Genomic DNA, 23,439 nt, shown 5'->3' with positions numbered 1-23,439 from the left:
TCACATGTGATTGCAATTAGATAGGCATGCACTGTTTCACGGGCTGTGCTGTCCAGAGGGACATAATCTCAATCTGAGGGGCATATCTCCTCCAGGAACAGCGAGTCCCTGGACTCCCATTGGGAAAGCCTTCAAAGCAGCACTGCACAGGCTCATAGCTGGGAAACTGCACCACCTGCTACAACATGTGGAGAAACAACAGGGTATTGTACTCCCCGAGCCTTTGACTCAAAGAGGGGTTTAAGCAGTGCCAGTGTGCCTCAGAATCTGCTCTTATCCCTATCCCTACTCACACCTTATCCCTGCTCACTCTGCAGGAGCCTCTCTTGGTTCTTTGGAAATGACCTGTAGGAGCAGAGACTGCAGGTCGTAGAACCTGAGTTTCAGTTGCACATATCACAAAACACCCAGAAACTTTTCCTAGGCCATAAGTGCTTTGCGAGGTCTCCTGATCCCTTTCCATCCCCACGTGTCCCTGCAGCTTCAGAGCAATATCTTTCTCTAATTTCATGCTGCAGAGCTCCTCAGTTGCTCACAGCAAATCCTCTCCATTGCACCCTTCAGCAGCTTTGAAGGAAGAAAAAACACCCTGGAGTACATGCTGAGAACACGGTTTTCTAAGGCTCATAACTCAGTCAAATCAAAGCCAAAACTAAGACACTTCATAGTTATGGCTATTTCAATGCCAAATTTTAGCCCACAGGCCTCAGCTACTCATGCCACAGAGCTGTTCAAAAGAAGGCAGCAAAAAGTCTTTATGGAGGGGAAAAATAGTTTTCCACTCTGCTCATACTCACACATGGATGAAATGTTTTCGCTCAAACTTTCCAAAAAATTCACCTTTGAGCGGAGGCCAAGAGCCTCATTTGAACAATTTTAAAGCTTTCTGCAAAGAATAAATACTTTAATAGTATAAAAAGGCATTGCTCAATTACAAATGTGGCTGTGGCTAATTCTCCTGACATCAATTCCATTGTCATGGGATCAAAACCAACCTTGGTGCCTACGCAGAACTAATAAAAATTATTACTTCCTTCTCCAACAAAAAGTTATGAAAGAGTGAAAAGAGAAGGCTAATATATCCAGCAAGCTTTATATCCCTACAAGAACAGTGACACAAACAGCAGTGCCAGAAGAGAACAGACCAATTTCATCTTCATACCAAAATCTTCATGTCACATATAAATCAAATGGCTCTCATATTCAAGTGTCACTCAGAAGATTGCCTTCACTGTGATTTAGATCTCTGTTTTTGCACCTAAGTAAGGTTTAATAATTAAATTGACCGTGGCACAAACACGTATTGGGTTGATTCAGCACAAAAAATTCTGGGTTTCCCTACTTGCTCTCTTGTCTCCATAAATAGGTTGATTCTCCATAAGAAGCTTCTTACTTTCAGTACATTGACAGACTTGTTACTTATATCATTGGCTAGTTGGTACTCAATCCTCCCTCTCATTCCCAAGTTACTTGCCATGGTTCCTGTTCTTTTCTAGCAAGCTTCAGCTTCCAGAACAAGAAATTTAACTGTTTGATTAAATGAGCTCTCAAAACTTCCCATTTACAAACATTGCTTTTTCCCTTCTGCCCTGTTTCATTTTGCCTTGGTTACAGATACACTGCACTTTTATGGCCCTGTTACAGTATGCTTAAACAGGATAAATCTCTGTTGGCTGTGAGGATTTTCATCTCCTTAATTCTGGCACTAGAGTATTTTTCATTTTTCCTCTTAAAAAAAAGAAATATCTCCTCCCCAGAAGCCTGTATCACTCTGCTTTAATCCAAGCACTCCCCAGAGGACTCTGGGCTTAATAATTGTATTGGAGTCTCCATTATTTAGGATAGTGGGAGTACTCCCCACTCTATCTGGGCCTCCTGCTCCTCTGAGCAGACCTTTGCCAGCAAGCTCTGTATTTATATCTAACTAGTTCAAAGCCCAAGGACTTTGTCCCTCCCACCCATTGGGTTATAATCAGATGGCATGTCTTAAGTTTGACTCATTCCCTTCATGCATACTTAGTTTCCAGAAAGAATAAATGAAGAGTTTGAATTTAAATGCTGTTCCTAGAACAAATCCCAGTACTCAAATTTTCTTCACCTCTAAGATCAAAGTAATAGGTATAAATTGATCACGAATCCTTGTATTAGCATAATAATTTATCTTATTTGGATTTTTTATTCTAAATGATCCATTTTAAATTTTAAAACCACGTTCCCCCTTTCTTGTGGGACATATTTCAAGACGCTCAGAAGTTCCTAGATGCTGTTTTAAGAAAGCCTACTGAATGCCAGTCATATAAGAGAGATCTTCTGGAGGCTGAAGATGGTTGCACACCACAAACAGACTTCTCAGACAGATCTAAAACAAATTCCTGGAAGCTTTCTGCTAACCCTACCTTTTTTCCAGCACTCAAGCAACAGTAAAACCAGAGTTATCATGGTTTTTTTCTCCTCTTCCTTGGGTTAAAAGGGAAGCAACAATTCAGCTTATCTATAGGTCTCTTGTTTCCTTTAATGCTACATTCATCCTATCTGATTTCACCAAATCCTACAAAGATTTTATAGCCCTGCTACAGAACTCTTTTTTTTTGAGCTTTCTTTTGAGCACTGTTTAGATTTGCAGGGAGGAGCCATGAACAAGAGAATTGTAAACAAAGATGTAACAATTAACTTTAGCAACAGATATACTGGTCCCTCTGCAACCACTTAATGTTTTTTTTATCATGCATATGCCTCAAACAATTAAAATTTCAGGGCTTTACTAACTACGACAGCCTTGAACACAGGAATCTCTAAATTAGAAAGGATATCTTCTGAGTGCAGTGCAATAAAGTCCAGGTTTGGGGAGGCTGGGGCTTGGGGGGGTTGAGTTATTTTTCTGTTTGACTGGTTTTACCTCCTCCATCTCTAAAATATTCTGTAGTCACATATAACAATCTGTACACCAGTGACTTGCCTTCTTCAGCTTCCTTGAATCTTCCTCAGAGGAGTTGCTCTTTCACCATCTAAAATCTCTCCAGCAAGATCCACCCTTGGAGAAGAAAATTCATAACTGTTTAAAAACAAGGCAAAGGCAGTTTTGAAATGCAGACAGCAGTACATTTACTTTTAATGTCCATTATGTTTCTCTCTCTCTCTTGTGAAACACAGTTGAATAAGATAATCACGACACAGATAAGGAGGATGCTCAGTCATGTTCCTCAGATGCAGCACCAGCCACTCATGACCCAAGGCATTGTTACATTCACTATGGAGTGCTAAACATGTTCTGGAAGGGACCTATTTTAGTAGGGGAGGCAAAATGCTTTTACCAGCATAAGTAAGCTCTAACATTTTCCCTGATGATATTATGACTCTTGTCTTCCACCTATTGCAGACTGAGCTTTCTAAAGCCCATATCCCCATCCTCCCAATCAGTCAAAATGCAGCACTGAGACTTTCTCATTCAGAGCAGCATAGTGCTTTCTCTTTCTTCCCCAGTCATCACCATGTGGTGACCATGGTGATAACTATTTTTCTCTTGCTCTGATCTCTTTTTCCTTCTTTGAGGTAAACGTAAATGATGATGACAATGATGTTCATGTTGCCGCCGCTGCTGCTGATGTGGATGATGACAACAATGATGACAATGACCACCACAACACCAAAGCAGTGAGGCTTTTCCCCCCCTGGACACAGGCAGGCACCGTGCTTTTGTACTGATGAAAAATTGATCTCTTACTACAGGGAAACATTTGTGCAAGAGATGCTGAAAAGAATGGAGTTTCTAGACAATAAAATCTGCAAGTATCCAACTTAAAATGCCCCCCTGGACTGTCACTGGTCTGACTTTCATGGACTGCTCACCTCAGCCAGCAGTGTCCAATCCTGCTGTGAATGAATCATAGAATCAGCAGGGTTGGAAAAGATCTCCGAGATCATCAAGTCTCACCCTAATGCCTTGGACCGTGATGTAATTTACATTTCATGCTGGTAAAGACCACCTGGGTGACCCCCAGTCCGTGGAAAGACCAGAGCAGGGGCCACCAGGCTGTACGGAGCAGGGGACTCCCCGAGGTCTCCAGGGCTCGCAGAGTCCAGCTGTGCTCTGGAGAGAAGAAATGCAGAGCTGGGGGAGGCTCCAGCAAGCAGAATTGACGATTTTTAATTCACAGCCTCGGAACCCGGGCGGTGCTGAGGTGCGCTGGTACCCACAGCTCCAGCGAGCCTTAGCCCTGCCCCTGATGTCCCAGGCTCTGTGCCGGCCGGGGGAGCAGCGGGGCCCCTCTGGCAGGGAGGTAGGAATGTGAAGCTGCCCCGGTGGGACCGGGGGCTCCCTTCCCAACCCGCCTCTGGATGCGCAGGGAGCCGGGACAGGGATGCGGGGCCGCTCCCGCCGTGTCCGCCCGGCGGGGCAGGGACGGCGCTCGCTCCCCGGGGAACGGGAACGGGCAGGGAGCGGAGAGGGGAACACTGGGGCTCATCTCTAGCGGAGAGAATGAACCCTTTCCATGGAAAGGGAGGCGATCAGGAGTGGACAAGTAAGGAACAGAGTGCAGAGAGCAGGAAAAGACACATAATTACACCGTTTATCCTGCCCCATGGTTTGCAAGGGGCCCGTGGACACTATTGTCTTCCAATCTTGAGAGCTCCAAGGAAAATAACTATGGTTGCACTGAAAATGCCACTTTTCTGACACTCCCACCCCAAGGCCACGGCCCAGCAGGTTTCTGTGGGAATCTGATCTGTGTAGTTCAGAAAGTGGACATCCCTAAAGCGTGGAAGATGAAGCTCCCCAGATGCTTTTTCTGCTCCTCTCCAAGTTGTACTTCCAGCACATTCAGAGACAGTTTCAGTCAGAGCGAGGTGACTTGGGGGCAGCACAGCGTTAGATCAGAGACATCGGGACACCGACCAGGCAATTCTGTTGCTCGGCTCTATTTCCAGGACTCCCATCAGGAAATCGGTGGCTGCTGCCAGAAGCAAATGCCCAGGGTGTCCCCACCTACCCCTTTAATAGCCACGGCTCCACCTAGGAGCCACTAAAGGAGGCTCCCAGGTGCCTTCCAAGACCCAAATGATAATAGGTGGGTCAGGAAATGAGTGTTTTTCCTTGTTAACTCCAATAATCTGGAGCAGCTGCATGTGGGCCCTCAAAACATTCCCTCCCTGCCCTGGAGAGGAACGACTGCCGCGTTCTGCCCCACAGAATGCTTCTATTTTATTTTATTTTGTTTTGTTTTAATTTGATTTTATTTTGTTATTATTAGTTTTAGTTTTAGTTTCATTTTCTTTTTTTAATTTTTATTCACTTTTGAGAGACAGAATGCCAAAGTTTCCACGCTGGGCTCCTGAAAGCAAAAGACAGCCCTTTTCCCCAGGAAAGAAATCTCATATTCTCAGGCTCTCAGGTGCAGATTTATGGGCAGCCCAGGGCACTCTATGGACAGAAGATCTTTCTGTGCTGGCCCCTTTTGTATCTTTTGTCTGGGAGGAATCTTCAGCCTAGTGCTGAAATTTCTATTCTGCCCCCCAAAATGAAGATTCCTCCCAGAGAAAAGGTGCCAGGACAGAAAAGGTCTTGCTGCCTGTGGAATGCCCTGGGCTGCCCATAAATCTGCACCTGAGACGCCGAGGCTACGGGCTTAAATATTTTTATTTGAGGTTATTTAAAGACAACATTATCAACCCAGAAACAAAAGACAGGAAGGAGGTGGAAAACCCGCAATGCTCTAGACAATGCCAGGAAACACCCTGTGTTTTGACAGTTCCCCCAGTTCTCCTCCAGATGATCTTCACCGAGGAATTACACAAAACCCAAAAAGCAAAATAAAAAACGTAAACCAAAGGCTGTGAAGGGGAAATCCTCCTGTATTGGTGGTAACAGAGTGGAAAATTTTAGAAAAAATTCACATCTGTCACCTAGACTATTGGCAACGGACACGGCAAACTCAAACCCCATCCACTGTATCAGGATGACATTACTAAAGACGTATTTCCACATTTTCACTTGCAGATTTCCTCAGTAAAAACCAAGAATTTCAAAATTGGCCAAAGTTGAACAAAGTTACACGAAGTTGTAACAAAAGTTGGCGCAGAAGCAACTGTTTTGTTCTCTGGAGATCAGCTGGAAACACACCAACAACCAGGATGGCAGATCCTCTTTTCAAGGGCGTGTTATAAACAGCATGTTAATTGTGCCATATGTTACTGTGCTCGGGGAGATGAGCTGGATTGGAAATCAGAACCTAGAGCAGATAATTAATAATTATGCAGTTGTACTAAAGCACACCCCAGAAAGTCAAAGGACTATTAAATTCTTTCACTTGGGGTTATAAGCTGAACACTGAGAGGATCCATGGAGGAAAATTTCCTGTAAAAAGTTATTCCATACTTGTCCACAACTGAACTGTCAGGACATATATACACACTACACAGGCAGTTGGTCACTCTTGGTGTGGCCACAGCTGCCTTCTGCATTACAGGGATTTAGCAGCATCCTCAAAACAATGAGCTAAAACATTCCATCTTTCATCCACAAATCAGTTCTTACCTGAAATCACCTTACTAGGGAGGCCTATTCAGACTGCAAGGCAATAACACTTTAGTAATGCTGCCAGCAAGAACACCAGAAAGTGTCAAATAATGCAAAATAATACAAAAGTACAAATAAAGTGGTCACCAGTGCACTGAGGACTGGAATAAAGCACCCAATGCATTCCCCTTCCAGCACCAGATAGCATCAGGTCCCAGTATATTTCTGTCACTACAGATTTATCCTGAATTAAACCTGCAAGCAAGAAGTCAAATGGCTCTTTATCTTCCTCTTCCCCCAAATACATCTTAATTATTCTTTACAGCTTGTTTCTTTAACCTTTCTTTTGTAAAGCAAAACGAAAGCAAGGAAGCCACAGCCCTATATCTTTTTTTAAGGAAAAAATAGAGAATTTAAGCTCACTGCAAGCCATGACTAGCCGTGCATTTATCACCACAATGTGGAATGATGGCACTTGGTAATTTGGCACTCACTTAAGAGAAGGAATTCTGCTTATTTTTTGTTCCACTGGCTAGTCCAAAACCAAGTGCAAAGTTGCACAATCCCTCCAACTTTGTTGGAGAAGCAACAGTCAGAACCAAGATTCATGGAAGAGGGAAAGGAAAAAAAAAGTCCTAGTCCTCTTTTCTGTATAAGCTGTTATATGTTAAAAAGTAAGAGTTCTGTAGAGAAAAACACTGCTCTTGCTTTCCCAGGCAGGTTTCTTGCTCTTCCAAGTGGATTCCAGACTTCATGTATTTCTTTCCCTCCCTGCCTCCCTTCCTCCCCCAACCCTTGATGATAGTATTTGGCAGGAACTTCTAATTAAAAAAAAAAAAATCCAGACTGTCTTTGTGCTACCCCAGCAAACATCTCTGGGGAAATTATGTTCTTTGCTCAGCAATTCCTGTTCAGCACAGAGTGCCAACACGAGGAAAACAGCTGGAGTGACTTCCCATTCTCCATTCAGGCCTGGCGGCCTAGGAACAAATCCTTACAAAAAGAAAGAGGGGCTGAAACCAAAAGGGAATCACTGGCAAAGAAGTGCACGATGCCTGTGATAAGGTTTGGTAAGATCTGGTGAGATGTTATTTCCAGCTCTCTGACGACAACACAGGACTCATTAACAACCTGATCCGAACGCCACCAAAGCCGTGGAAAAGCTCTGTGTCAAGCAGCAGTGCAAACATGACTAAGTTTTTATTTCTACTTTTATTTAAGCATTTTACATTTTTAAGTCCTGTAGTTATGTCATCCTTGTTGTGGGGAGGGAAGAGTTGCCAGATGGGGTTGGACAGTTCCGTGGCTGCAGTCCTAGCAGCTGCCATCCAGACACATAAGGATATTGTCCAGTTTAATCTGAACACCAAGAAATTTACTGTAAATCTCTTTCCACATGCAATCCTAACAATGCAGCTATCACTGTATCTCCCCAGGCTTCAAGATTATTTTGATGGACATTACTTTTTTTCCTGAGAAACACAATGTCTATTTACAAGTGCAAGGAAAGCCAGTGCTTAATCCAAGGATTACAGCCAAGAAGTCCTGCTATGCTCAGACTGCTCCTTGGGCTTTAATTTGAAAATCCGTATACTACTTGCTAACTTCCTTACGCTTAAATCCCAAAATACAAAGCATCTGAGATCATAGCTGAGTTCTGGAAGAGACTCAGGAGTTAAATCTCCAGGGAAGTCAGGCAAGGCTGATAATTGGGTTCAGAGCAGCAAATCTTAAATTGTGTTATTTAGCCAATGCTCATCCCTGCGTGGTAAAAGAACACAGGGCACCTAAATGGAGAAATATGAGTTGTTTGGGGTGCCCAGGCTCACAGCCCACAGTTAAAGCATCCCTGGCATCTGTTCCCAAAGAACACCAAATTCTGCCTCCTCTTTTTCCTTGACATACAGCCAGCGTTTGTCAGTTTGATTGGAATCACCAGGCAGCTACTTCGGAAGGAGGGGGTGATAGGTGTAATTACTGCACTACTAATTAGGATTTGCCTGGTTTACCCCGTGAACAGAGTGGAGTCACAACTCCAACGGGTTTTCTGCCAGCACAACTCCATTCATTCCTAAAGAAGGCCTCAAAAAGAGACAAGTGGAAACGAGCTCAGACTTGGATTGAACATTGGTGCAATATTCTACATGTGTGTGGCTCACAGTTCATACCAAAATTAAAAGGAACATTTCTGCCTGTCTCATAACACTTATGCCAGCAACTGGTAAAATTTTCCCTGGCCCTGTGATTCTGGAAACCATCCCAGCTCCGCTGATCTTCATGGAAGCAAATCTGTGTGCTCATGAATCATTTGACCCTGAATCTTAAATTATTTCCTGAGCTGATATTTTCTAAGAATTAAATATGTCGCTTTGAGTCCCAAGAATCATCTTCACTTTAAATGGGAAGAAGATGAAGCAGAATATTTATATATATATATATATAATTTATTTGATATATATGTGTAAAACACACTATATATATGTTATATGCAATATATATACATAAGGTCTCTTTCCATCTCTAAACTTTCATTTTGGTCTTTTATGTTTTCTATCTACAAACACAGGCTCTTGGCAAGTTCCTTGGCTCTTTCTTAGGGCAAGAGGAAATCTGTCCAATTGTTTGACAAACAAAGCATCCTGACAACACTTTATAATTAATATGGAAGAAATTCTCCACCTAGCATCTCTAGTGTGACCACACTCAGTAGAATGGGAATTTTTTTAAAATAATCAAAATGCTGGGTTATTTCTCTAATTTTTCCCTAAGATTTTTGCTGTCCTAAAATTTAACCTGGTTACCCTGCCTGTGGCATTTAAATGTCCTTATTTGTCATTCCCCTTACAGACTGTTTGCTGCTCTGTCGTTTTCAATTCTATCTTTAATAGACAGAAAAGGGAAAAATACTTTTTTTTAGGCATAAAGGGAAACAAAGAAGATAATGGAGCTCTGGAAAAATCTCAGGAAGCAACGTGATAATTCCAATCACTTTGAGACTGGACAAGCCAGGTAAGGAAAGTTTGGTGGAACGGTTTTGTGAAGGTCTGACTTTAACAGGAGCTTGATCAGGAAACGTTCCCAGCTCAGGACCTAAATCCTGGCTAATCTTTACGGCCTGGTGGCAGAATGCAGAGCACCAGGGCTCCACTCCAGAGCTGGGAGCCAGAGCTCCTGTGGCACGAGATATCCCACACTCTGTCCCATGAGCTGGAGACCGTGGAGTGTGGAGGCAGGTTATGCCACAACAGCTTGGGTTTAAGTTGTCTGGATGTGGTTCTGAGGAGCTGTGGACAGATGCTGCTTCTTCCTTCGCGTCCTTTATTCCTTATTTTTAAAATCTCGGGGCTGCGCAGGAACATCAAGTCTCTGGCTGTTAAGGGACCATGTGACTGCTCTGGACTTTGAACTCAGATAAACTCCTTACTGAATGAAGTCATCTGTAAAATGCTTCCAACAGAGATTATTTTGCACCAGGCTGTACTAAGAAATGCAACAGAATTTCAACACATTTCAGAGGCAAAACAAAGGACCCGTCCTTGTCCTCAGTGCAGCGTATCGAGGGAAGCGCCAGAGCCCCTCACACACACAGAGGACACTTGGACCAGGCTGTGGAACCAGATCATGGTTTAGCTTGGGGAATAGAATCATTCCATATAATCATGCATCAGCTTTTGCCTAATCAATGCACACAACTTCATTTCCAAAAGACGTCTTCAGAAATCCCAATATCCCCCACTGAAATCAGTAAAGTCAGGTCCAGACTGGACACGTTGGGATGGATCAGAATTTCTGTGTGCTTCTTAGTCTGGAGAGATACCAGGTTTTAGCTAATATTTGGATTTTTTTTTTTTTTTAAATCCCAGCCCTGATCATTATGGTGTTTTTTTTCCCTAGGAGCAGAACATACCTGGCTTGGATCCTGGCTCCCTTCCAACCTGAGTCATTATGGACTGACCATGTAAGTTTTCCCTGTGGTTTTCACTGGATAAAGCATCCTGTGAATGTTTGTACCTTGTCGTGGGGCACTAATCAACACCTCCTGCCCTCTGCCCCAGAGAGGGCTGCATTTTAGTAATAAGTGAAAAAATTCCCTAAAGTTATAATTATGTCCAGGTCCCCTCCAAGTATAGTTGGGATAGGCAGGGATATAATTATAATTTTAAACATAATTGTACAGGGGATGTGAAGCTGTTAACCCACGTTTTGAGTTCCCAGTGATCCATCAGCCATGATCTGTATCAGGATGGTGGCTCCTGGGGAGGGACAACACTGGCAAAGGGGCCAAAGGCTGATGCTGTACACACAGAAACACACTTGGAACACTCTTCCAATTAATCCATCCAACTGGGTAGCTTGGGATTTGACTCCCAGCCTGTAAGGATGTGGCACTATTAATTGAGGAGACTGAAAATTTGATGGGTTTTGATCAGCGCAAACCACCAAACAAACAAAACAAAACAAAACAAAAAAGGCGGGTTTTAGGGGGAGAGAGAAAATTTCCGGTGCCTCTGGTGGAAAACCTTTAGCAACACTGAAACAGAGCTCAAGCCATCGGCCCCTTCCAGCAGGGAACGGGACACATCGCCGAGGCGCGACATTGCCATCATGTGGCCATCCCAGCTCTGCAGAAACACCAGCAGAGGGAATCGGAACTTCGCCCCAGATTTGCAGCTTTTTCAACTGCCTTTGTACTTGCAACCTGCAAGTGGTGATGCCTCTCCTGACATCCCACTCCAAAGAAAAACAGTTTCTTCTCCAGACCTGCTCTCCTCCGTGTCAGGGAGCAAAGGCATTTTCCCTTTCCTGAGGCCCAGCACTGCCAGGGTGACGCTGCACTGCCCAGAATAGAGCACAAGTGAACATCAAAACCGTACAGAAACATCAGAAATGACAAATGGAACATTCCTGATGTCAGGAAGCCAATCTTTAGGAGTAATCTGAATGAGAACAGCACAATGGCCTGGATCAGGAAGGAACTCCAGCACAGGAAAATACATGGAAGTGAGTGTAGAGTCAGGAGTGGAAAACAAAGCTAATTAATCAAGTCAGGAATTTAAGATGAAAATGAAGCAGTGATAGATGGCAAATCGAGGTGGAATGCAGAAGCAAGCTGGGATAAAACATACAGATGGAAAAGTTGTATGTACTCAGAGAAGCAGCAACAGAATTAAACCAGATCCAGGGGTGACAAGGGGCTCAATGAGAGCAGCAGTGAAGACAAATAAATAATTTTCTGCTTGAGCCAAAAGCTGTTCATCCACACAAAACTTGTGTTTTCCCTCATCTGGCACCCCGCCCATGCAGAGCGTGACTAACCCCCCCGGTGGGGGGGTTACAAACTTCCTAAAGGAGGGGCAACCTGTTGCAGAATTACAACAGGAGCTTTCTGCCCAGCTGGCACAGCAGGCAGATACACAGAGAAATCATTTGGAAAGAAACTCAGTAGGACATTTATCAGAACACCCAGATTTCAGCTATAAAACCTCGTATCAAATGGCACCAAAGAACCAAGTGAGTTATTAAAACTCCAGAGGTGGGAAAAGTATTAACAGGCACAGAACAGCATCTCAACTCCCACTGGTGCCTGGCCCTGCAAGAGCAAATCCTGTTTGTGTTCCTGTCTCCCAGCACCTGGCACCTGGAAACACCTAAAGGAACTTGCCTGCCTTGGAACAACTGGGGTCAAGTTCCTGCTCTGGGAAAGATCCTTCTGCAGCCGAACTGCCCAGACCGAGGAGCCAGGCAAGAGGAACCTCCTTCTTATGCACCATGGAATTTGCAGAGAAAGCTTGCAAGAGCCCTAAAGTGAAAACCTAAAATTCCACTGAAGGGAATCAGATCAATATTTCCTATTATCCTGAGCTGGAGCTGCTGAGATGGTAATTATACCGTTTTTTAATTTTTTTTTTCTCATGTTTGCATGTTTCTTTTGCCAGATTGAATCACAGAATCACCTGTATTCAATCCTGAAAAGCGTGGTTGTTTCTATTACACAGATTCTCCTGTCTAGGGTCAGAGGGCTGAAGCCAGAGAAATGTTTTTTGCTCATGTTTCTAGCAAAAACACTGGTTTGTGAAAACTAAGAATGCTCCCTGGCTGTGAGATTTTTGTTCTGTGTGTCACCAAGCAAGTTTCCATATGCTGCTACAAGTCTCAGTAGCTTTTTGAAGAGATTGTGCCCTATTATTTTTGTAGTTTTAAGTACCAAACAAATCGAAGGGTTGAATTAAAATATCACTTTCCTTTTTCACTCAGGACTGTCAGCTGCGTAGCTGACATAAACAGGGAGATTTTTCAGCAGAACATGAACGCAGGAGAGAAAACCATTTTCCAAGAGTTTCTGACAAACCAGGGCACTGTGGTAAAGCCCCGCTGGTGGCAGAGACAGTGCCATGCCTGTGCCAAGTGTCCCTTCCACATCCGCACGGGGGAAGAAGCCAGAGTGCCATACACAGAATTTCACGGGCTCTTTGGCTCCCCACACGGGCCCACAGCGACTCCCCAAAACAGGCACCTTCTCTTCTACGAACTGAGGAGCTTCTCAGGCAGAGTCCTGCAGAAAGGCCACGCCACAACCTGCACTGCCCGAGCCAAGCACCCCGAGGCTGTGCTGTTCGAGGCGGGCGGGTACCTGGACGCAGCCACGGCCGCCTGTGAAAGCATCAGGTGCATCACCCTCTACTCGAGCCTCTCTCCCTGCGACGAGGCTCAGCACTGCTGCTTAAGGAAAATGTACAACTTCCTGCTGAGACACCCACACATCACGCTCTGCATCTATTTCTCCCAGCTCTGTCACGCCGGGAGCGGTTCTCCCCGTGCCGTGGGGAATGCCGGGGCTCTGCGGAGCCTCCGCAGCCTCTGGCCCCGGGTGACCCTGCAGAGGCTGCCAGAGGGGGCACAGCAGTACCTGCTTCGCCACTTCGTGTGTGGCATCACAGGGGCGACCCCTCCTCACCGAGTGCTGCCATCAGGAGCCTCAGCAGGTCGACAAAACCCACATCAAATTAACTTAACAGGAGTGAAACCGTATTTTAGGGAAGCCTTTGCCCAGGGAATGGAGGGGAACCTGGCTGTACAGCGGAATTTAAAGGCCTTTCCCACTCCCAGCCCGGCCTCCAGACAGCCTTTCCCAGCCATGAAAGGCACTCTGCTCCCTCCAATGTCTCCAAGCCGTGTGCTTTTCCCAAGTGTGTTTCTGCCCTCTCAGAGGAAACAGCTATACCTCAGACCCATAAATATTGTAAGGCATTTAAAAATGCCAAAGGAATGACTCAGTGGAACTCCTCATTCTGACATGTTTTCCCGTGGCACGCACCTCTTCCGAGGATGACACACATCCCTCCACTTTTGGGTGTGAAACTTAGATCACAGATGGCAAAAAGCACCACGAAAGTCCCCTCTTACCTACAGTATAATTGTGGGTCTCAAATAACTGATTGTGAACATACTTTTGTTTTAATCCTCTACCTTTCAAACATAAATCCAGAGTAGTAAACCCCAAACCTCCGTGTTCCCTGCCCACAGCAGGGGGTTGGAACCAGATGACCTTTAAGGTCCTTTCAACCCAAACTCTCTGATTCTGCGACATTTTAATTACCTCCTGCAATTAATTTATTGCCTTTAAGCCAATTTCTACCAGAAAAATGTCAGCTACAGTCCCCAAGCTACAACCTCATTTACAGCTGGATTGCAGCTTCCCAGCTGAGGCAGCTTTGGTGGAACACATGACACATCCTAAATTCCTCCTCCATCAACAAGGTGGTCCTGCAGGTAGAGCTGATGCAGGAATAAATTTTCCCACAAGCTGTTCCCTTAATAATAGGGGGGGTTATATATGCATATATATGTGTGTATATATTCATTTCTAGGGCTGCTGCCTTCCATTAAGAGGACCCTCACAAAGCTGTGTAATTTCCAAATTAGTAATAGGGTAATAATTACCTGCACAGTCCAAGTGTAACTTTAAAAAAATAATTCTACACTTTAGAGCAGTGTTTTGTCTCTGTGATTCAATATCTTTGTTAATACACTAAAGGTCTTAGAGAATGGGGCAAGGGGTGGTGGACAGAGAGACCCAGACAGGCTTGGGAAGTGGGAGCATGGGAATCTCATGCAGTTTAACAGGAACAATTGCTGGTGCTGCACCTGGGTTGTGGCAACTCCCGGGATCAATCCAGGCTGGGGATGAACAGATGCAGAGCAGCCCTGGGGAGAAGGCCCTGAGGGTGCTGGTGGGGGAGAGGCTGGACATAACCCAGCCATGGGTGTGGGGACCCAGAATCCCCCCCATGCCCTGGGCTGATCCCCCAGCGTGGGCAGCAGGGCAGGGGGGGATTCTGCCCCTCTGCCCCTCTCAGGTGAGACCCCCCTGCAGAGCTGCTCCAGCCCTGGGGAACAGCACAGCAAGGACATGGAGCTGCTGGAGAGAGTCCAGAGGAGGCACCAAGATGATCAGAGGATGGAGCAGCTCTGCTGGGAGGAAAGGCTGAGAGAACTGGGATTGTTCAGCCTGGAGGAGAAGCTTTGGGGTGACCTGATTGTGGCCTTCCAGGGCCTGAAGTGAACTTACAGGAAGGATGGAGAGGGACTATTTACAAGGGCCTGAGTGACAGGACAAGGGGGAATGAGTTCAAACTGAAAGAGAGTAGGTTTAGATTAGATATTAGGAAGAAATTATCCCCTGTGGGGGTGCTGAGACTCTGGCACAGGTTGCCCAGAGAAGCTGTGGCTGCCCCATCCCTGGAAGTGTCCAAGGCCAGGTTGGACGGGGCTTGGAGCAACCTGGGCTAGTGGAAGGTGTCCCTGCCCATGGCAGGGGGTGGGACTGGATGGGCTTTAAGGTCCCTTCCAACCCAAACCACTGCGTGATTCTACGACACGGGGGTCCGTCCCCCCCGTCCCCGCGGTATCTCGGCACTGTCCCGGTGTCCCGGCACTATCCCGGTGCCATCCCCCCTCTGTCCTCACAGTATCCCGGGGCCGTGCCCCGCTATCCCCGCTGTGTCCCGGTGCCCTGCCCCGCTGTCCCGCTGCGCCGGCGCGGAGCCCGTGAGGGCGCGGGTCCGGGGCGGGGCGGCGGCTGCGCGGGGCGGGCGCGGCGATGGCGAAGCACACGGTGTCCTCGGCGCGGTTCCGCCGGGTGGATGTGGACGAGTACGACGAGAACAAGTTCGTGGATGAGGAGGACGGGGGCGACGGGCAAGCGGGGCCCGACGAGGGCGAGGTGGACTCGTGCCTGCGGCAATATCCTGGCGGGAAGCGGCGGGCGGGGGGGAGCGGGCGCGGCCGGGCGGCCTTGTACGGGAACATGGGCGAGCGGGGAGGGAGGGAAGGAACTGAGCGGGGAGAAGCCGCAGGGGCTGAAAGGAGGAAGGGCTGAAGGGAAAGGGGCTTGTAGTGGGCAGGGAAGGAGGCTGGCAGGGGAAGGGTCTGGTGGAGGGAGGGGAAGGGGCTGCAGGGGGAGGAGGGAGGCAGCCCCGCTTCCCCCCTCTCCGCAGCGGTGCCCCCGGGCTGCGCTGTCACGGGGAACTCTCACGGCTGGAGGGAGAACGGGGGTCGCTCCCTCTGCCCGCTCCCACCATGCCCGGCTGGTCTCGGTTCTGTCCCGGCTGGTCTCGGTTCTGTCCCGGCTGGGCTCGGTTCTGTCCCGGCTGGGCTCGGTTCTGTCCCGGCTGGGCTCGGTTCTGTCCCGGCTGGGCTTGGTTCTGTCCCAGCTGGGCTCGGTTCCGTCCCAGCGGCTGCTGCAGGTGGGTGTGCCCGGCTGAGGCCTGTTCTCCGGGGCTGCAAATTGCAGAAGCGATGGAGAATGATTTCCTTTACTTGTATCCTCATTCACCGAAGGGCCTAGGAGCTATTCTCCAGTCCTGGAGCTGTACAGCTGCTTGTTGGTGCTCCTCCTGTCTTAAGTGGCCTAAAAATTGCTGCCTTAGGCTGTAATCTGTGCTAGCTGGTGAGGGAATCATTGCATCCACTGAGCTTGGAGCGTTTTCAGTCATGCAGAGGCCAGCTACAAGTATAGCTGTCCTAGTACTTGGTACTTGATTTCCATGCATTTGGTGTCTGGTCCTTAACCATCTGGCACAGGGAACATGATGGCTGCCCTGCAGGCGGCTCTGAAGAACCCTCCCATCAACACAAAGAACCAGGCAGTGAAGGTGAAATAGTAACTAACTCAGTCATGGGTTACTCCCTAAAAATCCTTTCCTGTCTCTGTTGCCCCTGTCCCGCCAGGTGTACTTTGAGGAAGCAGGTTTTAGGGTATTCCCTGATATTGAAACATCCATGACCACTAGTGTTTTAATCTTGTTGGAAGTACTGTAGCTCAAGTGTCATCTGTCACGGTAACTTTAACTTGGTGCTGGATGAGGTGTGGTGTGTTCTCCTACCTGTGTTGGTTGTGTTTTGTGTGCCCAGGTGCCACCAGGTGCCTGTGTGTGACCCGGACACGGCAGCACACGGATGTAGTTGGTGCTGAGTGATCCGGGAACCAGAGTTGCAGTTGTCACCTCTGACAAATGAAACCATTAGCAGTGAGCCTACAAAAAAGGAAGAATTGGTGCTTGTCACATCCAATCACAGTGAAGCTGTTAAAACCTCAGAAAAGGCCGGCCCTCCCCCTGTGACAGAGAGTGGGTGTGTGCAGTTCTGAGTGTCCCCAGAATAACCCTGAATGGCTCATGATTGCAGTGGTGGGAGGAATGGGCTGATAAGATGTGGCACTGCCCAGGTAGTGAGTGCCTGCAGAGTCAGTTCTCCCTGTCCACAGGCACACCTCCATGCAGAGTTTTTTCCCTTTAGCCCCAACCTATTCCTGAGGGATTTCACAGGGCTCTGAGAACCAGCTGTTACAGATGGCCCTGACATTAATGACTTGTTTCCATTAGCCCTGTATTGATGGATTTAAGAACACACTTGGTAGTGGAATTGAAGAGGGCAGAGTGAATGAATATTAATGTCTGCTTTCATTTTTAGTTGATCTTTAGAACTTCTGTATTTTTACTTGCAGTTCTTCCTGTGAGAAGTCTTGCTAAGCCAAGTGGTTATGGGATATTAAATTGGGCAAGAACACTGACATCCACAGTTTATGTAGGGGGAAGCTGCTTGAAGTGTTTGTGTAAAGTCCAATAAACCCTTTTTTTCATCTTCAGTTAGTGATGGATGAACAGGAAGAGAAGAAGAGCTGTTCTTTGCTGATTACGTGGCTAAGTGCCACCATGAGCATGCCACACACATTCCTGGGCCTCCACAAAATGACATGCAGATCAACTTGCAAATGCTTATTAATGCACAATATTAATGCTGCCAGTCTGCAGCCAGTGTGCCTGGGACAGCAGCTGACTGTTTGGGAAACACGTGGTTTCCAGCAGTCACCTCTTCCAGGCTGGCCATGGCATTTCCATGGAATATAATAGTTGTGTCACATTAAAGAGTACAGAGGCATGGAAAAGGCTCTGGTGGAAAGACAGGTCAGACAAGCACTTAATTGTCATAATTCTTTGGAACTTGCTAGACCTTGAGCTTCGATATGAACATTTAGTATTATTTAATTAAAATATTTAGTTATAATTGTCTAAAATAGCTGCATTATTTATTACTATAGCCAAGAATTGCAAACATGAGCAGAGAGACTGAAAAACTAGAGCAGGGCAAACTCTTTACACTGTTTATCCTTGTCTGTTACATGTTAGCATCACACACTGTCCTATTCAGAACTGTTAAAGAGGAAAACATTCTCATTCACTTTTTTGAGAGAGGAGCAGTATTTGGATGCATCTGACACGAGAATGGATGTGTCTGTGCCTGCCTGTTGACAGGATCGTGCTGAGAGCATTGTGCTGAAGGTCCTCATCTCCTTCAAAGCCAACGATATCGAGAAGGCGGTGCAGTCACTGGACAAGAACAGCGTGGACCTGCTCATGAAGTACATCTACAAGGGCTTTGAGAGCCCCTCCGACAACAGCAGTGCTGTGCTGCTGCAGTGGCACGAGAAGGTGCGTGGATGGGGCGAGCTCCTGCTGGGTTATCCCTGGTGGCAGGTCCCCGAGCCTGGTAAGAGCCCCCTTCCTGTCTGGTGAAACTCCAGTGGCGTATTTCAGGCTGCGAGGAGGGTATGGTCCCACGACCTCACAGCTGAGTTACATCCTGTGCCTTCCCCTGGTTCCTTGGGTAAAGATTTTACAGTTAAAATTTGGTTTTCCCTTACACTGAGGCAAACAAAATGGTTGGATTTGGTGATTCGAGCATATGGAAGCAAAATTTGCAGCTTGGTTATGCAGAGAAATCAAAGCTTAATCTAAGTTAAATAGCTGTGTTTAAAGTGAGTGTGATTATCCTGCCCTGGCACCCTGGGTGCTGGTGTTTTGTGGAGGGCAGGGAGATGCTCATTTGAAATATAGTTGGGATCTGAGTCATTTCATAGAATCCCAGGCTGGTTTGGGTTGGAAGGGGCCTTAAAGCCCATCCAGTGCCACCCTCTGCCACGTGCAGGGACACCTTCCACTAGCCCAGGTTGCTCCAAGCCCTGTCAAACCTGGCCTGGGAGACTTCCAGGGATGCAGGGGCAGCCACAGCTTCTCTGGGCAACCTGTGCCAGGGCCTCCCCACCCTCACAGGGAAGGATTTCGTCCTAATGATCTAAAACGCTCTCTGTCAGTGTGAAGCCGTTGCCCCTTGTCCTGTCACTTCGTGCTCTTTTAGAAAGTCCCTCTCCCTCTTTCTTGTTGGCTCCTTCAGGTCCTGGTAGCCTGTAGCTCCCCTGGCCTGGTGTTAATTGTTGTGTTTCCCCTCCCAGGCCCTGGCTGCTGGAGGAGTTGGGTCCATTGTCCGCGTTCTGACTGCCAGGAAGACGGTTTAGATCCAGCAGCGAGTGGGAACTGCTGGTGCAAAGCCCAACCAAGCCGCCGCCACGGCTGCCCCGGGGGCAGCCCTTGTCTCTCAGCTTGCCTTCTCTCTGCTTCTTTCATACCTGACAAGTAATGTGTGTCGTGATCTCTTTCGTGGTTAAGTTCTGGAAAATTATGAAGGTGCAATTTTACTTCTAACAGGAATATTTGATGCTGGCCGACATTTCAGTGACTCGTACAGTGACGTGAACAACTTGGTGTTTAGGGTGATGTGCATTTGTGTGTAATCGTGGCAGTTTTGGACATGACTCTCTGAGCAAATGCTGAGGGACGCAGGGCAATGTCTTAATTCTTTTCTCTAGCCAAGCAGTGTTTTGAGCTAAAATCTGTATTTGAGAAGTGGGGCAGCTATTATTAACACAGGTAACTGGACCACGTTGCCTTTGGTCAACCTCTGAACCTACACCCATGAATAGGACAGAAAGCAAAAGCTCCTTCCCAAGCCCAAATATCATTCCAGAGAGCTGAGTTTCCCTGTTTCTTGTGACCAGTCCAACGCTGGGTCTGCAGTGGGAAGGTCACAATGGGATGAAGTTGTCCATCATGCAGTTTGGATGATGGAACTTAAAAGGTTGATGGTCCATTTACACTGGAGCTCAGCCCAGTGAACTCTTTATTTTGGGGAGCAAAGATCCTGATGAGAAGAAGAAAAAGCAGCTTTTACACAACAAATCACCTTTCAGCAACTGGAAAGTGATTCGATTTTGTCAAGCACAACTGAGTGGCTGCTTGGGGTAGGCAGAGACACATCCTGGTATCCACACCATCCCATACTTTGCACCTGGATGTGTAGAGTCTGTAAGGATACCAAACAGCTCACATTCCTGTTGCATTGTGCCTCATTATGTTAGCTAGTGGGCCAATTGGGTTCCCAAATAAAGGGGAGTATTTTAAAAAGAATTAGGAAAGCCCAGGGCATCCCAGGCCACAGATCACTGTAGAAGGTTTAGGGCCAGGACTGAAAAATACATATTTTACTTTCACTATTTTACTGCAGTTCATTTCTGTAAAACTGTTGGGGACCTTGTGAAATCCTTGCTGTTTTTTGATATCTGCTTTTTTTTTGTAATAATAATAAAGACCAGACAATAAATCGTCACTGAATATTTACTCCCATGTCTGACATACCCTCAGGTTTCAGCAGGCTCCTCCTCCAGGGTGGACAACAGAGATTGTCTAGTTGTCTTCCTAGGATGCTTTTCCTACCTACCACCACAAGAGCACTGAGCACACCAAGTGGAAACCCCAGCCTTGCTGCAGAGGCCACAGAAAGTCCAGGTTTCACCCATACACACGTACAGGAGCCTCCCCTGAGCCCATGCAGCCATGGCTCCATCTGTAGAGCTCTCCCAGGGTCTGTGGTTGGCTTCTCTGGTTCCTTCCACTTGTCCAAATTTGGTTAAGACACCAATCAGTACTTATTTAAAAAATTAAAACCTTCACTCTCAGAGAAGTTAAAAATATTTTCCAAAGCAATTGGTGCCAAAGCAGGTCAGCCACCTCTAGATGTGTGCTGGTTTAAAAGTTAACCAGCAGGGGAAATGAACTCAACCCAAAAGAGAGATTTATAAGTCAGAATAACAATTTATTAAAATAATACAATAAGTACAATTATACAGACAGAGAATCGGTTTTAACCCGCAAAACCCAACATGTAGAACCCGGCACCCTGGGGTATGAACAAAAGTGGTGTTCCTTGGCCCCCCCCCCCGAGTCCAAAGTAAAGGGAGAGGGGAAAAACCTGCTGGTGGGAGAGCTGTTGCAGTCTGGTCAAAAGTGGGGATTGCAGTCCAGTTGAGGGGGGTGGTCTCAGTCTGGTTGAGAGTGGTGGTCTGCAGTCTTCCTCTGGATCCCACGAGTGATGGAAAGGTTCCGAAACTCCCGGTTTCTATATTCTCCAGTTCAGGCGGGAGTGCTCAGTCCCTCCCTCAGAGGGGGGAATTCCATCAAAGGGTATCAGAGCGGGGAATTCCGTCAAAGGGTACGAGGACAAGAACATCTTCCCACCTCACAGGCCTCTACTGACAACAGTTTTTGGGAAACGGCATGGAAGGCTATAGAGACTGCCTGAGGAACAGGACAAACCATGTTCGGTCTCGGAAAAGCAGGAGGTTTAAAGCCCGAGAGGAGAGATTGACACGCTCACAGCCTCTTTAAATCGGCTCAAAGGTCTGGGGGGCTGCAAAAAGCCTGTACAAAGCCAAAAGGCAACACACTGCCCCCTCCAAAGGGCTGCCCAAAGCATCCTGCAGCTGGGACTGAGGGACATAGAGGTTTGTGGCTGCAGGGCTGCAGCACATGGGGCTGTGAGACACACAGCAGGGTGGGGGTCCCTCTCCCTGCACCCACAGTGCGGAAGCATCCCAGAACTAGGAGCCCCATCCTCAGGAAACTCACCGGAATTGTGTCTTGCAGTCAGCCCGACTCGCACCAGCACAGCATCCCGGGCTCAGCCCGTCCCTCCCAGCTCTGCAGTCCTGGGAGCCAAACCTGGAGGCGAGCGACCCTGGAAAGAGGGAGAGCCAGGTGGGGGCACCTGTATCTACCCAGGCAGGTGCCCCGAGTTTGCATCGACCTCAAGACTCTGTTTTGATTGAAAGTCAACAGCCCCAGCGCTGCAGAGGCTGCGGGTCTGGGGGAGTTTTAAAGCCACCCGCACATTCCCCCCCTGCCCTCCCCGGGGCTGCCCGAGGCAGGCTGCACCCGACCCCACGGGCTGGCACGGGCAGGGTTTGGCCCCACAGCCCATCACCAGTGGGCTCCAGCCCCACAGCCTATGGGGCATGGACCCCAGCCTGGCACCACGGGGCACCAGCCCCACAGTCTGCCATCGGTGGGTCCCGACCCCACAGGCTGTCCTGAGTGGTCCACAACCTCAGCAATCTGGAACAGGCAGGTTTTGGCTCCCCCGCCCCCACAGCCTGTTGCAAATCGGGCTTGGACTTCCCCAGTCCATCCCAGGCTGCTCATGGACCCCCCCAGCCTGTCCCGAGTGGGTGCCAAGGCCCCAGGCCAGCCCCGGCAGGTTTCAGGCCCGGCTGCACAGCCCCTCCGGGGAGGGGCGTGGCCCCGTCCGGAGCCGGGCGGGGCCCCGCCACCAACTGGCCTCCTGACCAATGGGTGATCAGAGATTTGCATACGCCACAGTGCACACTGGGAAGCGCCAGCCGGCCTCACCCTGACCTGAAAGGAACAATACAACTGAGCCTTTATATAGCCCCCCGAACCAGGGCCATCTTGAGGTGTCCGGGGGAAGCTCCCCAGGGCCAGGGCCCAACCCGCTACGGGCGGGTGACCTGCCGCGCTGCAATGCTGGACAGACTCAGGGGCAGCAGCCTCGGATGCCTTCTGGCCCTCCTTCCTGCCCTTACACACCTCCTTCGCACACCCACTTTTCACACCTTGCCCACTCCTCTTTCATTCCATTCAGACCCTCAACACGGGCCTCCACTACATGGACACATACAGCCACTCCAAAATCTCTCTTAGCAGGAAACCTTCAGGGACCTGGGCCTGCTCAGCTCAGACAACAGACAGCTCACAGGGGCGCCTACATCGCTCTAGACATAGATCCAAACAGAGGGTGGGCCACAAACCATGGACACAGCAGCACAATAGGTTGACAGGCAACAGACAAAAACTGAGGACCGACAACTTCTTACCTAGGCCAGTGACACAGCACGGCAACAGAGACCACAGAGGGGGCCCAGTCTCCCTCTCTGGACATAGTCCAGAACTGTCTGGACACCATCCTGTGCCATGGGGTCTGGGATGACCCTGCCTGAGCAGGGAGGTGGGACCACAGAAGAAAAGAAAAGAAAAGACAAAAGAAAAGACCAGAAAAGATAAGAAAAGAAAAGAGAAGAAATAAAAGAAGCAGAAAAGAAAAGAAGAGAGAAGAAAAGTGAAGAAAAGAAAAGAGAAGAAAAACAATAGAAGAAAAGAAAAGAGAAAAGTAAAGAGAAGAAAAGAAAAGAAAAGAAGAAAAGACAATAGAAGACAAGAGAAGACAAGACAAGAGAA

General features: G+C 47.8%; 2 protein-coding genes across 2 annotated transcripts; both read left to right on the top strand.

Moving 5' to 3' along the window:
- Nucleotides 1-10,338: 10,338 nt before the first annotated feature.
- APOBEC4 (apolipoprotein B mRNA editing enzyme catalytic polypeptide like 4) lies at nt 10,339-13,844 on the top strand. The gene is given in 2 exon segments (XM_027704486.1): nt 10,339-10,472; nt 12,770-13,844. Coding segments are annotated over 2 exon segments (1,077 nt in total). The 5' UTR covers nt 10,339-10,470.
- A 1,728-nt stretch (nt 13,845-15,572) lies between these two features.
- On the top strand, nt 15,573-20,526 carry ARPC5 (actin related protein 2/3 complex subunit 5). The gene is made up of 4 exons (XM_027704509.1): nt 15,573-15,757; nt 16,596-16,668; nt 18,328-18,504; nt 19,305-20,526. The coding sequence occupies exons 1-4, from the start codon at nt 15,615-15,617 to the stop codon at nt 19,365-19,367; spliced, it is 456 nt and encodes a 151-aa protein (XP_027560310.1). The 5' UTR covers nt 15,573-15,614; the 3' UTR covers nt 19,368-20,526.
- Nucleotides 20,527-23,439: the final 2,913 nt, after the last annotated feature.

Source organism: Neopelma chrysocephalum, unplaced genomic scaffold (genome assembly GCF_003984885.1).
Source record: "Neopelma chrysocephalum unplaced genomic scaffold, ASM398488v2 Primary Assembly neopelma1_281, whole genome shotgun sequence".
Classification (NCBI taxonomy): Eukaryota; Metazoa; Chordata; class Aves; order Passeriformes; family Pipridae; genus Neopelma; species Neopelma chrysocephalum.
Note: the sequence above shows the minus strand (reverse complement) of the source record. Positions and strands in the feature narration are given on the sequence as shown.

What these genes read in the sequence shown, in the direction of transcription:
- ARPC5 (XM_027704509.1), top strand. Translation starts at nt 15,615, where the DNA reads ATGGCGAAGCACACGGTGTCCTCGGCGCGGTTCCGCCGGGTGGATGTG. An exon ending in GTGGACTCGTGCCTGCGGCA is followed by an intron (nt 15,758 to 16,595) that starts ATATCCTGGCGG and finishes ACCATCTGGCAC; the next exon opens with AGGGAACATGATGGCTGCCC. An exon ending in CAAAGAACCAGGCAGTGAAG is followed by an intron (nt 16,669 to 18,327) that starts GTGAAATAGTAA and finishes GCCTGTTGACAG; the next exon opens with GATCGTGCTGAGAGCATTGT.